The sequence below is a fragment of the Abramis brama genome, assembly GCF_963993115.1.
Source record: "Abramis brama genome assembly, chromosome: 4".
Lineage (NCBI taxonomy): Eukaryota > Metazoa > Chordata > Actinopteri > Cypriniformes > Leuciscidae > Abramis > Abramis brama.
The window spans coordinates 21133425-21150135 of NC_139966.1; the positions used below are offsets into that span (position 1 = coordinate 21133425).

A 16711-nucleotide genomic window follows, 5' to 3' on the forward strand; every position below is an offset into this window, starting at 1 on the left:
TTATATATATATATATATATATATATATATATATATATATATACACAGACAGAGACAGAGAGAGAGACAGAGAGCAGCATGTGAATGGGACTTTTATTTTGGTCTGGTGGTGTGACGTCATAAGGATGCGCCGCGCTCTTGTGTCTGTTGTGATTCGGTTGAAGAAAGGTTTGTGTTTTAACAAATTTAAAGTGTTTAAATCACTGCAAACATTCAGTCAATTAAATCGATTTTACAAGCTATGTACAATAAATTAACCATTCTTGAAAGAAACATTGCAATGCTTTATTTAACAATAATGAGCGTTATTTTTGGGAGTAAAACGCATCCACTCACGAGTAACAGAAAAGGTGCGTCTCATTTCGCTCTCCATAATGTGAATCAGTTTTTGGTAAACACGAATTAATGTACTGGAAAGAAGTGATGAGAGAAACTGAGGTTTTTAGTTTTTTTGAACCTCGAGTCAGTTGAATCAATTGATTCGTAAAATGATTCAGTGATTCGAATCACCGCACGGTGACGTCACCAGCTGCTCAAACAGTGTAAATAAACGAGAACAAACAGTATTAATGTGTAATGACAACTTTTACAAACCAACTGCAAATGTTTTCATGAAAGTGTAATCTATTAAATGTGATGTACAAATAATTGAATACGAAATATAAATCATAAATGTGAACTTTTATTATTTAATCAGATGATTTAAGTCCATTAACTCTCTCTGACTGACTCTCTTACCAGTGAACTGAACTAGAGCTGATTGAGACACACTCAGAGATTTAGTTAGGATTTATTTTTCTTTCTGTTAATTCTCATTTTAAACAGGACACAAACACACTGAAGCGACTGAGATCCATGTGACACACTATTAAAAAATATGGCGTTTATTAAAGAAGAGATTGAAAACATAAAGATGGAGTTTATTAAAGAGGAGAGTGAAGACGTGAAGATTGAAGAAACATTCAGAGTGAAACAAGAAGAAACTGAGGAACAAACAGGTTGGTTTCATTCTCATAGATACTTATTATAATGTCCAATGGTGAAAATTATCAAAAATGCTTCTACCGGCTGGCTGAATGGGCTGTTTACACCGGCTGGCAACTTTAAAAAAAAAAAAAAAACTGGCTGGGTGAGAGTTAAAAAATAAAAATAGATGATTGTTTTAAATAGTCAGTAATGTTGGACATTGAGCTGAAGCTGAAGGGGCTGTTTACACCTGGCCACTTCATGCGCAGGGGTGCAACTACCCAGTGTTAGAGGGCTATGCAGCAACAATTTTGCCCATTGGTAGCTAGGGCATATCTTGTCACTGATTCCTCCAACTCAGCTTTTGTCATGTGTTCCATTTTAAAAATGAACAAACTTTTCGGACACAAGCTGAAGATTGCAAAATCTGTCAGGCAACTCCTGAATTACTATGTCAACAATTGCATTGAAAACCATGCACCTAAAATGGGTCTCAGGCTCCTGTTCATAATGGCCACTGCTGGAATCATCACCATGAAATCTCTTTTGCTTTTTGAAACGTCTCTCTCTAAACTCAGGGGAAGCATTCATCTCAATGGCTATTCGGTGTGCAATGTCAAGGGATTTTTGAAAGCCCTCCACTCTATACTTAAGCAAGAATTCTTTAAGAGAGTCTATCATTCTAATGGCAGTGTCCATCGAGATGTTCACTGCTTGCATTGCCTTGCTGACATAGGTGATCTCTGACAATAGATCATACCTAACCAGGAGGCACATGAGGAACTCCATGCTGACAATCTCGCCTGACAGCGACTTTGCCTCTGAGACAGTTTTGCCGTCTTTTTCCACTTCCTCAAGCTTTTCCAAAGCATCAAGAATCCCCCCTAACTGGAAACGTACAGCTTTGACGGAGTCTATTTTTGCTTCCCACCTGGTATCACTCAGAGGCTTCAGTGTTATGTCCACAAATTCTTTCAGAATATCCCACCTCTTCACTGAAGCCGAAAAACTGGTGTACAGTCTTTGGAGAGTGGCAAAAAAGGTTAGACACATTCTGTTTGATGACGCAGCATCACATAACAGGAGATTCAGACTGTGGCTACAGCAGGGGATAAATAGTGCCTCTGGACACTTCTGCTGCACCAATGCTTGCACACCCTTGTGTATACCCCTCATATTTGAGCCATTGTCATAGCTCTGCCCCCTACAGTTAGCCAACTCCAACCCCAGGTTATCCAGCACCCCAGGCCTTTACCCGTCGTCTGTATGAACATACCGGATTATTACGGAGGACTGCTCCTGCTTTGAAATGTCAAGTGTGCAATCCAACTCCACTGCAAAGTACTTGGAGGCTTTGACCTGGGCACAAATTTGACCAAGTACAAATTCTGAATTTGAATCTAAAAATTCATTTTGAGTGCACCAGGAAAGATATCCTGTGGTTTCTTTAGAAGCTACCTTCCTAAGATGCTCTGCTAGTGTGACATCATATTCCATTTTTCCATTTTTAGGATCTAACTTAGCATTCTTCCCCCTTAGTGGCAAGTTCCTTTCTGCAAGGAAGAGTATGCAGTCAGTCACTCTTGTTAACACACTTCTCCAGTGTGCCTTTTCAGCATCTATGGCTTTTTGCAATGTTCTGTCAATAGTTTTACCAAGGCGTAAGCGTGATGCTAATTCTTTCCACTACAGATAAGCATTTATGTGATCACCACTGGCTTCATGGTGCTGCAGCGTTTTTGAAAGACACAATTATTGTACCCCACCACAAAGCGTGTGAACAACTCTAGCTCCACCAAAAAGCTTACATGCAAAACAATACACTTTATTTGTGCTTTTGGAGTACAGTAACCAATCCCGCTGCACTTTTTCTCCATTGGACATTGAACGAAAACATTATGCTTTGGAAAAACACCTTCTACTCTTGTCTGATCTTGGATACGACCCATCAGGACATTTCTGTGGGCCATTCTCAACTATACACTGCCTAAATGAGTCCCCAATCTCGTGTGGTGGTGGCCAGTCAGATGGATCTTCTGAGTAATGCCTTGTCTCAGCCCATTCTCTTCCACCTCATCTTCACCTCCCTTTTCCACATTCTCCTCCAATTCCTCCTCAGTGGTGAGTGGCTTTCCATCTCTGTCTGCACTAATTTTTAGCCAAAAAGGACACAGTGAATAGGTTGGTCAACAGAATTTCAAACCATACTGGACATTTAGTTTTGTGTGGTCTAACTAATATAACTCCTACCTGATGTCATCAACTGGTCTCATCTTTACTTGATGCCATCGCCGACCTCATGTCTGTCTCTTTTACCCCTTGCCTGTGTTCTTCTCCACTAAGACATTGTCAAACAAACATCAAGCATAGCATTAGTTCTGGCAGGTCACGTTAGTCAAGTTCGCATCAGCTGACCCTCAGCTGATCCACATCCACCTATAGGAATATGACGCCTATCACCGTATACATATATAAGCTCCTTCAGTATTATCAGCAGCTATCGCGTTTCTCAGGAGCGAATTACCCTCCTCCATCCCCAGCTCCTCCTGTCGTCAGTCGGGATTTGGCATTCTGATTCCCCTTGAATCAGAATAAATTCTCGAAATATGTTGTTCTTTAACATTTTGAATTAAATATATTTGCAAACTTTCATGTTGGTTCTGTTTTGTTTACCCCATGGGGGGTTATTGCTGCTCTCCCTGCTCTTATCCATGCTACTCCTCGCCCAGAACGGAACCATACCGCCAATCCAAACTGTATGCTAATTGTCAATCGTATTTGACGGTAGTGGTGCTGACAGAAATTATGTAATAGATTTTCCATATTACTTTTTCCATATTAATAATATTAAGAAATGAATCTGTTGGTATCAAGTGGTTCCCTCTACACTTCCACTTATATAGATATGTAATTACAGGGTCACATCTCTCTCTCTCTCTCTCTCTCTCTCTCTCTCTCTCTCTCTCTCTCTCTCTCTCTCTCTCTCTCTCTCTCTCTTAAAGTCCAACTGAAATCAAAATGGACCCTGTTTACTTTGTTAGCGCATATTACTAGTCTTGTGGTGAAAAATAAATCCGTGCAAGTTAATACACAGAAAAAAATCGTTTGCCGTTGTAATCTTTAATCAAAGTCTGAAAAGTTACTTCCGGTCTGGAATGGCGTTCCTTCTCTGATGATGTAGGTTTGATGGCTTGGGTTGGGAAACGCTTAACCACTTCCCTCAAACTGTTAGCCTGTTATGAGCAGAGATGGAGAGGAAGAGCGCTAGAGTAAAACCCTGCCCTCTGTTCAATATTCCTTTTCACTGGGAAATACGTCACAACACTAGAGAAAAGTCGTTTGCAACTTATACACATACACATACATATATTTACATACCCATACCCATATATATTTTTTTATATACACACACACATACATATATACATGAGATGTGACCCTAATTACAGCTTCCATGTCACCCAGCAGATGTAACTATAGCCTGTATGTCTGACAGCACAGCTAACATAGACAGCTAATGGTAAAACAAAATCTATTTGTTTCCATTATATACCAGCCTTATTGCATAAGTAATGTTTTCCAGCTTCTAGTCATTTATTGTGCATGCTACCTTATATTTACCAGTTGTTATTTTACTTTAACAAAATATGTCATGCATGGGATTGGTACCATAGGGTTTAACCAAAATCTAAATGTAGATAATGCATTATTTTGCATTAAGTTAGCAAACACTTGCCAGTCTGTTAACATTAATATTTGCAAGTCTCCAAGTTTGGTAGCAAATCTATGCATGATTCCAGGGACGAACTGGGGCTAAAAAACAGCCCTGGACTTTCTCCCAAATAGGCCCATCATCCGGCCATCCGCCTCTAGCCAGGATGTCCTGATACTATTCCACATACTGTAGCCTATCAGACAAGGTATTCACAGCAAGTAAGATCTCAAAACCAATGATGATAATTTTGGGGTTGTGTTTATTAATGAGCCTCAGCCTTCAAATAAAAACAAAAAATGTGCAATGCCATAAAATACAAATAATGAAGTGTCACTGGCTACAGAAATCCCAAATTACACAAACTTGTAATTATAAAACATATAGGCTAGTTACTATATACCAGGGGTCTGCTTGTGTGCGAGTGTGTATCCTAAAAAATATTTATTATACATATAACATGGTGGTGCTTTTTTACTTTTCACCATCATATGCAAAATAATAAAATATCTTGATATTCTGGTTCAGACTTACAATCGTTTAAAAAAACCTCAACAATTCCTGAAAAATAATGAAATTATTTATTGATCTTTTTTTCTTTTTTTTCTATAAACCTATTGTATGTGTTATCAAAAACAGTTGTCCAAACATTTAGTATTTATAAATGCAAAAATAAATAAATAAACTGCCATAACTTCTAAACAAAAACATTACTGCATTACATTTAATACATTTATTCATGACTATAATAATATAACAGCATGTTTAATATGAATAGCCTATATACAGGCACATTTCTGCCAAAAAAAGTTTGTTTTACTACAGTTAATTCATAAGTTGTGGAGTGAAATGTCTTCTAACTGGTTTGTTCTTGGAACAATGTTTCGCCTGTTTTTTGCGTCAATATGTTGAGAATATCAGCGCTGTTTCATCTGGCTTTTAACAAGCTTAAATCACATAGTCATCTGTGGGTTTATAATAGAGACAGAGAATTCTGCGCTGAATTGAAATGCTTCTCAGTGGATCGTGCAGCTCTGTGTAATAATGTTCGCGTGATCGAGATCAGCCCGCACAGCTGCTCTGCCCGCGATCACTGTTTTTTTTGGCCGAGCTGATTATGCTCTGCGTTGCTCAGATCAAACAAGTTTTGTTCCGCTTTTTGTGCGTTTGCCATTTGATGTTTCTCATACGCAACGCAAATGACAGCGTATAATCAAAGAGAGTTGGGTAATTTTGTAGAGGCAAAAGTGCAAATGTTTAGTTGCACCGGCACGAAAAAAGGTCGCAAAATGATACCATTTTTTAGTCGAAGTCTGGAGCCCCAGTTGGGGCTATTAATATAATGTGTTTAGTGGGCAACTCACAGGCACCACGTTGGAGAATATAATGTAAGCAAATTTAAAAGTGCAGTGTAGGTATAATTCGCCTTATAATTGAACTTTCTGTCAGTGGCTAGTAGGCACTCTTCTTCCTCAGTTGTTGTTTTTTTACACATAGCATTTAAGTGATCGTATTAGTGCCCCTGCTGGCGGCTGTTCATATTGCTTTATTAGATTTTTTTGTTTTTTTTGTTTTCCAGATTCTTGTCATTTATTGTACATGCTACCTTATATTTTTCAGTTTTCAGCTCAGCAACCTCGGTTTTGCATATTCTAAGCTAGCAACGTATTCTGGCTGCTACATTCCCAGTGTTAGCAAACGCTAGCTTGTCTGTTAACATGAATATTTGCAAGCCTCCAAGCACAGACGTCACACTTTAAATCCTACCTGTTGCCTTTCACCATCCACTTATTTAGCTGCTGTCGCATCCCATGACATACCATCTCCTTTTCCCTCTTTCTTTTTTTATTTTTAGCCCCCGACAGCTTTTTTGCTTTATCCATCATTTTCGAGTTTCAACGACAACTCACTCGTACCTGCTGCTCACTCAGCGCTCACGGCGCCCCAGCCTGCTCGCGATATTACCCTTCTATGTCAAAATTCTATGATGGAATCTTATGAGGGCGCCGGCGCCTACTCTAGCCTGTTAGTCTTCTAAAATTTATATAACTTTATATATAACTTTTACCATCGCTTTGGCGCCCCCATGGTGCAGCGCCCCTATGCGCCGCATATAGCGCATACCCACTTTTTGCGCCACTGTTCATGCGTTTATAATATAACACGGATATAAAGCTGGAGATCGCTCAAACCACTTCAGGAGAGGATCTGGGCCACATTCCTGACAGGACAAGTGTAAATGCATCTGGTTGTTGAAACCACATATGGAAATTGTACTCCTCCCAACAATGCTAAATAACAAACGTGTGAGAGCATGTTATAGGCTATATGTCATGTTATAGCCAGATTTGACGACGCTACTGCAACACACATCGCCGCAGATGAGCATCTGAGCATCTATTCATCAAGCCAATGCGCAAACTATCGCAAATCAAAGTGAAAGTAAATCGCAGATGCTTAAAACAACAATCATCTTCATTAAAAGTAAAGAAACTAAATGATCTTACCAGTGCTGTTGCCGCTCTCTCCTATTGGTGTATTTGATTTTGAAATTAGCTGATGAACAATAAAATGCAGCTCATATCTGTTGCTTTAGGTGACGTGAAATCCATTAAATCTGCATATAGCGCGGGAATTGAAGATCAGATTTATATCCGTTTTGCGAAAACACAGTTATGTGACCAGGTGTAAATGGAATCGTTTTGATGAATCAGATAGCAATGTAGAAAATACAGAAAGCAGATAGTGTAATAGGCACGAAGAGAGGATGAACGCACTGAAGCACTTTGGAAAAACTCAACCAAACGCTTCCTGTAAGAGATTATATACAACAGAAAAAAACAATATTACAGCTGACATCTCCAGAAAAGGACGCAAATGCACAAGTGAACTCAACCTTGGTAGTCCGAATGTGCAGCTCTTCTTAGGGTGTTTTCACACTTGGTCCTTTTCCAGGGGTCTGAGTGTGGTTCGCGTGATGTTTTGGCCCATATGTGAAATACTCCAAACGATCTCAGACCCCTTTAAAGCGAACCGAACCAAGACCATCTGGGGAGGTGGTTCAAGTGCCTTATGGTACGGTTCGCTAAAAACGCACAATCTGAACACAAACCGCTCTGGGCTCACTTGATTTTGCCATTTGCATATTTTCATTAATTTGGTCGTAACATGCCTCGTGCTATTCAACATGGCAGAGGAAGAGGGGTGTTATGGACCGATCAGGAAACAACTATAGGCCTACTTCTCCAAATTTGGAAGGAAGGTTTTGTACCTTTATTTATTTATCTGAATCATTTAATCAATTAATCACATCTAACATAAAAGTTTTTGTTTACATATGTGTATATAATTTATATTTACATGTCTGCATGTCTGTGTATATATATATATATATATATATACACACACACATATTTATACATTTACTGTATGTATGTTTGTGTGTGTGTATATGTTTAGATACACAGTCACGCACACACACATATATAAATATAATATATATTAATTTATATTATGTAAACAAAAACTTTGACATTTGTCTAGTCATATTGTCTTAGATGTCTTTTGTGTAATATTCTTTTTGCTTTTTTGATTTGAAATAGTTGGCTAATATCAGTGCCTGCATTCATTCGAAATGTTAAAAAGTGCATTTTCAGTGATGTAGTTTATTTAAATCTACTGGTGAGAACTAGCATTCGCTCCATACATTATTCAACACACATTAAGTAGTTAAATCATTAAATATCATCTTGCAAGCTTAACTTGAAATTATAATTAAGGCATTGATGTGTCACAGTGTTTGTGAGCGTTTGGAATGACAAGAGACAAGTGTATGTCATGAACGAATCATTTGTAGAGGTCTTTTAACAGAAGTAGCTATGATGATTAGCCTATTTGTATGGAAGCGTCTGATGACCAAACTAAATTGAAACTGGCGAATGGAAAAATTAAGTGAGCCCTGAGTAAAGCCCTGCATTTCAGCCCGAGCCCCGACTTTTTTACGCTCCTAGGGCCAGGCTTCTGGCCAATTTTCACGTCATAGTTCACATGTGGGCCGGGCATCGGGCCTTTTTGGGGTTATCCTTCTTTTTATATTTTTAGACATTAATTAAAAAATATATGAGAAGTTGACGTCGACGATAGAAAAACAAACATAGAAAGACATTTAATAACCTCATAACTTTCATAATCTTATAATTACACTGACATGATTGACATGACAGTCGCACGACACACACAGAAGGTTTCCCGTCAGCGGAACCAACGATTCAACTCATGTGCAAATAATGGAGAATATTAAGAGAAAAATCGCAGAGTGATAGAAGAGAGGACTGGGTTAAAAGTCTTCCACTGTAGATGCTATTCTTTTTCTCCACGGTGCTCTGTAAGAGACTGTTCTAACTTTTCGTTTGATTGGACTTTATTTTCGTTTAACTGTTGGAAACTACTGGAAAAAAGAATGGCCATGTTCTGTGGTGCATTTTGAGGTAAGATAACCTGCAAGATAACCTGTTTTTGATTTATTTAATTTAATTTGTTTAGATTGACTATTGCTCATTTCGTTTGCGAGCGCTGTTGCGAGCAGCCTGAGCCTGCCTCAGTATTTCAAAAAAAATTACTCACTGTGGTTTAATAAATAAACTTTAAAAACTAACTGTCTGTGTGATATGCTTGAAGTGTTTTATATCTATGGATTTTATTGTAGCTAAGTAAAGTATTAGCGTTGATTTGAGAGGCTAAATTGATCAAACATGTTTTACTCGCTGTTGGCTGGCTTGCTTGGTCGTCATTTTTTTTTTTTTTTTTTTTTTTAATGCTCCAAACATTTGTCTAAATTAACTTAATAAAGAAATGAAAAGAAAAGAAACATAACTAACAAAACGGACATATTTTAATGGCAGTCTGCCGCTGTAAAAAAAAAAAAAAAAAACGGCTCGGGTCGGACTCGGGCTGATAATTCTGATGAGCTGTCGGACACGGGTCGGGCTAGGGCCTGAGCGTCTCGGGCCAGGGCCGGGCTCGGGCCTAGATTTGAGGCCCGTGCAGGGCTCTAGCCCTGAGCGATTTGTGTTCACAGTCAGTTACTCCAGTTTTTTTGCAAATGCTGAATACAATGCTAAATCAACCAGATATATATGAATATGCAAATGAGCTCCACCTCCACTCACTCAAACCAGCTCAGAATATCTGATCCACTCGGTCAACTTTACTGCAGTAAACGCTGCACAATGGCAATTATACAGGCTCGACTACAAGTTGATGTATCAGAATGGTAATACTTTTTATGTATCGATCTCTACAACGTCGGACACATAACAGTAATTAATATTATTAGCCTTTTGCTTGACTGAAGTTATCAATCAGCTAATAATGTGTTGCTAATGTTACACAAACCATGTTCCTGTTTGCCATATCAGAGTCAAGACAGATGCCTTCTAAAAAATAATTAATTTAATTTACTCGCATCAAATTCAAAATACATTTTTATGGACGGGATCTCAATGCCGGGTTGCCTGCGCTGCTGCTGCGTTACATGAGATAAAGTTTAATCACAATATTGTTAAAATCCCATTATAATGAGGGTGCATGTAAACACACTGATTGACCAGTCTAGGTAGATATTTAATAGCCAAACAATTTAGAAAAATTATATTATAATTAATTCGGGAAGAACAATTGCCCATAGGTTGATTTAAGAGTTGAAATCAGAATTTTGTTAAAAGACCAAAATAAATATAATACATAATATGGTAAATGTGGTATCCTAATTATAAAAACATTGCAAATGTTTCACAAGTTTCTGGAAATGACCACTACAAAATCAGTCATTTTGATTGCAAAAAAACCCCCAAAACAATTCACAACAAAATATTGTGAAATCCTGGTGGGACTGCACAACGCACGTTTTTAGTTAACCATATCGTTAGCTTAAAGCAAATTATACTTCGACCACCTTTCGAGACTATCTCCGTTTGCTTTGCTTTAAAGGGGTCTGAGATTGTTTGGTGTTCACTTGTGGTCCAAAATTCACACAAACCCCTGAAAAGGACCAAGTGTAAAAAAGTACAATCATTTGTCAACATGCTATTACAATAGTGTTGTTCTTATAATGTTATGCATTCGACAGATTAGCACTGCACATAACTGGATGTTGAACCTGCCAGTATTTGCTGTGAGTTTTTCGAACAAAGGTAATCAAAGATGGCTTTAATCATAATCAAAATGTGAAACTTTCTCATTTCACAAGCTGTAAGAGTTGCTCTGTAATGGAGGCACGAAGATGATGAAGAAGGTAAATATGAAGAAGATAATTTATTAAACCGTTAGGATAGGTACAGACAACAACTTAATACATTCAAGACCAGACAACAAATGACAGGACAAGCAGGAACTTAAATACACAGATGATGACTAGACAATGACAGACAGCTGTGATGCTAATGATGATCGCTGGCAGGTGCAGGTAATGGCAGAGGAGGTGCAGGTGTAGGTAGGTCAAGGAGGATGCTGGGAACTGTGGTGCGGACAGGGACTAACAGAAGACAGTGACAGAAACAGTGATGTGACGATGACAGCGACGTAGTAGATGATGAAGGCAGTGACGATGAAGGTGATCATGACACAAGCCAAGTCAAGGCTTTTTTTATTATTTTTTTTTTTACATAATTCTTTGCAGTGATGGCTGATGGGCAGCTGCTTTCAAACTGTCCTCTGCTTGTGTTTATGGTCTGAAGAGCAATATGTTGTATTCGGTGGTGGATGAAGCGATGAACCACATTTTTTTTATTCTAGCCAGCACTATTCGATTAGTCAGCACTAATAAGAAAGATTAATGCTGACATTTAATATGTATTGATCTGCAAATAAGCAACATTTTTTATTACCAGAATGATCTACACTATCAAAACATTACGTTTTGGAAGTGAAGTATTAATCTTATAAATTGCCATACGTTCCTTGAAACTTATTGTAGCAAGTCAACTTTTACCCAGATACGATTATGTTTCATTATATATGCAGTCAAAAGAAATCATGTAAGGTTGTAAGAAAAATATATTTTCTAAAAAGATTAATAATAGATAACAAGCTATTTTATTGATAGTAACTGTAATATTATTACTGAAATCTTATTAGTAATTAGTTACTGTGAAAAGTAATAATACCACTGTAATTCATTACTAGTAATGCATTACTGCCCAACAGTGCTGTTGAGTGTAACTGCTTTTAAGCAGATAATCATTTGTTTTACTCATGTTTATGCAGTTTCTCCTAGCAGAGCCATTTAAGTTGCAGGATGTTTTGCCACTCAGTTGCGCTGAGGGGTTTGTCCCAGCAGGAAAGTTATGTCAATTCATACCCTCTATATCGGGGTGTCAAATTGAGTTCCTGGAGGAACTCGTCCTGTAGAGTTTAGCTTCAACCCTAATCAAACACACCTGATTCAGCTAATCAAGGTCTTCAGGATTATTAGAAACTTCCAGGCAGGTGTTTTGGAGCAGGTTGGAGCTAAACTCTGTAGGACAGTGGCACTCCAGGACTGGAGTTTGACAGATGTGCTCTTTACACAAGTTTCCTGACACAATCCTTAATAGTTTTAAACAGACAAAACCTTCATAGCATCCAAGCAATATGCATTCTTCTGGGACTATACTGGATCTTTGTTCCTAGCGCCAAGTTCAAACATACCTCCGTTTGCAGTATTGCAGTGTGTATTTTATGCAGAAGCAGCACAGGCTCATTGTGCTGTCACATGATGCGTTTGCAGTGCATAACTGATCCACGGCTGTATACGACAAACACAACATTTATTCATTATTTTTATTTCAAAAATTTGTTACTGAAAATGGTTTGTCAGCATTGTGATTCACTTTGTACATAGTGTACTTGGTACAGTTAAACAGTCTTTCATAGACGTCACGTTTAAACGCTCGACATTTAAACAACACATTATTAAATTCATTACTTCAATATAGATTTATATATTAAGTTGCTCAAGCAAGTAACAAAACATTTATCGGCCCAACCACTGTTTCTGACAAGCGGGTGAAGGGTTAACTGTGCGTTCTGTCTTTTCTGTGTGGCAAAGTAGTTTAATTCCAATTTACTTTTATCTGACTCCATTTTGTCCTGACCTTGAAATTAGGTTGGAATGCCTATTGGGTATTGGTAATTTATATAATTTATCTAGACATTTAATTATTCTATTTAACTCTTTACTCTTATTGCACTTGTTCAGTCGGATACCAATGTTTTACGTGGATCCCACTATCACAAACTTGCCAGACTTGGTCACTAGACAGAGGTAATTGACTATACTATTTAGATGGCCGCTCTCATGCTTCCTCTCTCTAAAAGTATTTTGTTCAGTCCCCATAGATCTGTATTCACTTGAATTAAAGTAACAGTATCTCTAATCAGAGGCCTTGACTACTACTACAGATAAAAGCAGACCAACTTACTTTCTCTGATAGTAGCTTTGGTTTGGTCATGCAATGGTTTCCCACCTTCACTTAGGGTGAGCCTTACTTCTGTTTATTGTAATATTACTCTAGCTGTTTAGGTTGGTCGAGCAACATTTTATTATTCCTAAACGGAAATTCCCTTTAATAGCCTTTACAGTCTTTAGTTTTAAATACCTAGACCAAGACAAAACATACCCAATATGAACTTACAATAGTAATTAGATTAAAGCATTAAAATGCTCAGGGATTGCATGTGGAGTCCCATGATTCTCTGCTACATTGATGGAACAGAGAACTGTTATTAACCTTTATGAATGTATGTATGTGTATGACCTTGTATACGTGACTTGACAAAAGTATTGTGTGGCTGAATTTATGAATGAGACAGAGGGGCTCCATTTAAGGGTACCAGGATAAGATGGCTAAGAAGTATCTTCATTTGTCCTTATGAAGTGTTAGCTAGGGACTATAAAAAAGGAAGGATGCCCGTCTCTTATGGTCACACTCTGCAGGCACTTTTTATGACTGTATGACTGCTGACCTTTCCTTGCCAGGGAATAAATAACCTTTAAAGACAATTGTTACACGTTTGTCTCTTATTCAGTAATAGAAAATTGTTTGCCACCACACCACCAAGCTACTGAAAGAGGTGTTGCATGTTATCTGAGAAGCCTTCTAAATATTGCTCACTTTACTTGCTTTAGGACACGTCTCAAGAACTTTCAAGGTGGCAGCTAAACACTTTATTTAAAAAACCTAGTTTGACCCAGGAGGTCTGGTTAATTATAGACTGATCTCAATCTCCTATTTGTTACATCTTCTATGGGACGGGTGGCCAAACCTGTCTGGAGGGCAACCTTCCTGCATTCTTCAATTCCAACCCTGATCCAACACACTTACCTGTTATACCTTGAACATCTTGATTTGTTGGTTCAGGTGTGGAGCTAAAATCTGTTTAGACCCCTGTTTGAGGGGTTAAGACCCTAAAAATTAAAGGAACGAGGGGGAAACAAGCGAGGACAAACTCCCTGCACAACCATCAGACCAAAAACTCATCAGACCATGTAATAATTTACTAAAAGAAAATCGGCAATATTTTTGTCAGGGAGGAAACGGAATGTTTGTTATAAGTTTGGAATGACCCATCGCTGGTAGATGGAATTGTGATATGATTCCCTTCACACCACTGTACAAGCTCACAAGCAAGATATTAAGAGATCATGACTGACAAATTGTATCACTCTCTGTGTAAATAATGGAGATGGAAGATAGGAGCCGATGTTCGAACTTGAGGTTAGTGGGCTTACCAGATTCCAAAGAGGGATTACCAGAATCCAAAGAGGGATCGGATCCCATTAGGTTTTTCAAAACGTAGTTAGCTGTATGGATACCCTCCTCATGCTCACCCACTTTGATCTTTAAACTTCTTGATTAAGCTGATTGAAAGGTGCAAGGGAGGCTTACTATGAAAATAAGAAAATGCACACAGATAGAACATATTAAATTTCTTCCACAGTGGGTATAGGATTTAGTTGTATGTTGGTTTTAATGCTTTACATGTATAAATGTTTTGATGTCTGGTGCTTTGTGCCATGAAAGTGGGGTTAAATTTTATTTGTCTTTTTTTTTAGACCTGATGGCATTGAAAGAGGAGACTGAAGTACTAAATGAAATTGAAGAGAAAGCTCAATATAACAACCATCCTGATCTCTTAACTGGGGAAAAATCTTTTAGTTGCTCACAGCCTGAAAAGACTTCCTCACAAAAAAGAGTTCAGAAGACGGAGACTAGAAGTCACTTCATATGCCAACAGTGTGGAAAAAGTTTCAATAGAAAAGGATACCTTAAAGACCACATGAGAGTTCACACTGGAGAGAGCCCTTTCATCTGCCGACAGTGTGGAAACAGATTCAATCAAAGAGGAAGCCTTAGTAGGCACATGAGAATTCATACTGGAGAGAAGCAATACACGTGTCCTCAATGTGGAAAGAGTTTCAGTAAAGGAAACCTTGAAGTACACATGAGAATTCACACTGGAGAGAAGCCTTACACCTGTCAACAGTGTGGAAACAGATTCACTCAAAAAGAAAGCCTTAACAAGCACATGATGGTACACACTGGAGAGAAGCCTTACAACTGCCATCAGTGTGAAATAAGTTTCACTCTGAAAGATAGCCTTAACAGGCACATGAAAATTCACACTGGAGAGAAGCCTTACACATGCCCTCAGTGTGGAATGGGTTTTGATCAACGTGTAAACCTGAAAGTCCACATGAGAGTTCACACTGGAGAGAAACCCTACATGTGCACTCAGTGTGGAAAGAGTTTCTTTCAAAAAGGACACTTTAAAGAACACATGAGGATTCACACTGGAGAGAGCCCTTTCTTCTGCAAACGGTGTGGAAAGGGATTTACTCAAAAAGGAAGCCTTAACAGGCACATGAGGATTCACATTGGAGAGAAGCCTTACACCTGTCCTCAGTGTGGAAAGAGTTTCACTCAACATGGAAATCTTGAAGTCCACATGGTAGTTCACACTGGAGAGAGGCTTTACACCTGCCAACAGTGTGGAAAAAATTTCAACCGAAAAGGAAACCTTAATACCCACATGAGAATTCACACTGGTCAAAGCCTCTTCACCTGCCAGCAGTGTGAAATAAGTTTCACTCTGAAAGGAAGCCTGAAAAAGCACATGAGAATTCACACCAGTAAAGAGACTTATACATGCCCTCAGTGTGGAAGGAGTTTTAATGATAAAGGACACTTTAAAGTCCACTTGAGAATTCACTCTGGAGAGAAACCCTACATGTGCCTTCAGTGTGGAAAGAGTTTCAATCAAATAGGAAACTTTGAAGACCACATAAGAATTCACACTGTGGAGAAGTCTTTCACCTGCAAACAATGTGAAAAAAGTTTCAACCAGAAAGGAAACCTTGACAGGCACATGAGAATTCACACTGGAGACAAGCCGTTTAAATGTGGTCACTGTGAAGAGACGTTTAGATATAAAGCAACCCTTAAGTACCACATGAGGATTCATGTTTGAAAGAACATTTTTATGTCATCAGTGTGGAATGAGTTTCACAGACATTAAATCATTCCTGAGGTGATTCATAATAAGCCTTTCATGTGCCATCACTGTGGAAAGACTTGAAGAAATAAAGCAACCTTGAGGTTCACATATGATCCAAAGTGGCATTTAGATGAATATGTAAATGTTCTTCACATTTTCCTTTCAATAATAAAATAAAACTAATGAAAAAAAACAGCGTTTGTGAAAGCATGATCATAGCAATGAGGATTTTTGCACCAGCTTTGTAATTCAGCACCGCAGTCAAGTCGTATTCCATTTATATAGAAGTTTATACAGCTGATTAAATTTTTTTTCCTGGGCTCCACGCCAGGGGTCATGCTCTGCACCCCTACTTCCCATGGTACTAACTGTAATTAACAGTTTGCTGACCCAGTTTATATGTAAAATCTTTGGAATTTGACCTTTTCAATTGCTTTTCCTCTAGATCACTTTACAGTGTGATGAAAATAAACTTTTCTTAAAGCGTGTTGTATATCA

The 16711-nt window shown here is 38.3% G+C and overlaps 1 protein-coding gene across 2 annotated transcripts; it reads left to right on the plus strand.

Annotated features, from left to right (window-relative positions):
- Positions 1–100: 100 nt before the first annotated feature.
- Positions 101–16711, plus strand: LOC311081144 (uncharacterized protein). Of its 2 annotated transcripts, none has more exons than XM_084111556.1 (3): positions 101–168; positions 826–998; positions 14772–16711. In XM_084111556.1, the coding sequence occupies exons 2-3, from the start codon at positions 878–880 to the stop codon at positions 16184–16186; spliced, it is 1536 nt and encodes a 511-aa protein (XP_083967682.1). In that variant the 5' UTR covers positions 101–168; positions 826–877; the 3' UTR covers positions 16187–16711. The 2 variants fall into 2 exon arrangements, with proteins under 2 accessions (XP_083967682.1, XP_083967683.1); XM_084111557.1 differs by lacking the exon at positions 101–168 and adding an exon at positions 189–350.

Bases quoted from the DNA above. Each gene is read 5' to 3' on its own strand.
- LOC311081144 (XM_084111556.1), top strand. From the start codon at position 878: ATGGCGTTTATTAAAGAAGAGATTGAAAACATAAAGATGGAGTTTATT. The intron at 999-14,771 runs GTTGGTTTCATT...CTTTTTTTTTAG, and splicing joins AGAAACTGAGGAACAAACAG to ACCTGATGGCATTGAAAGAG.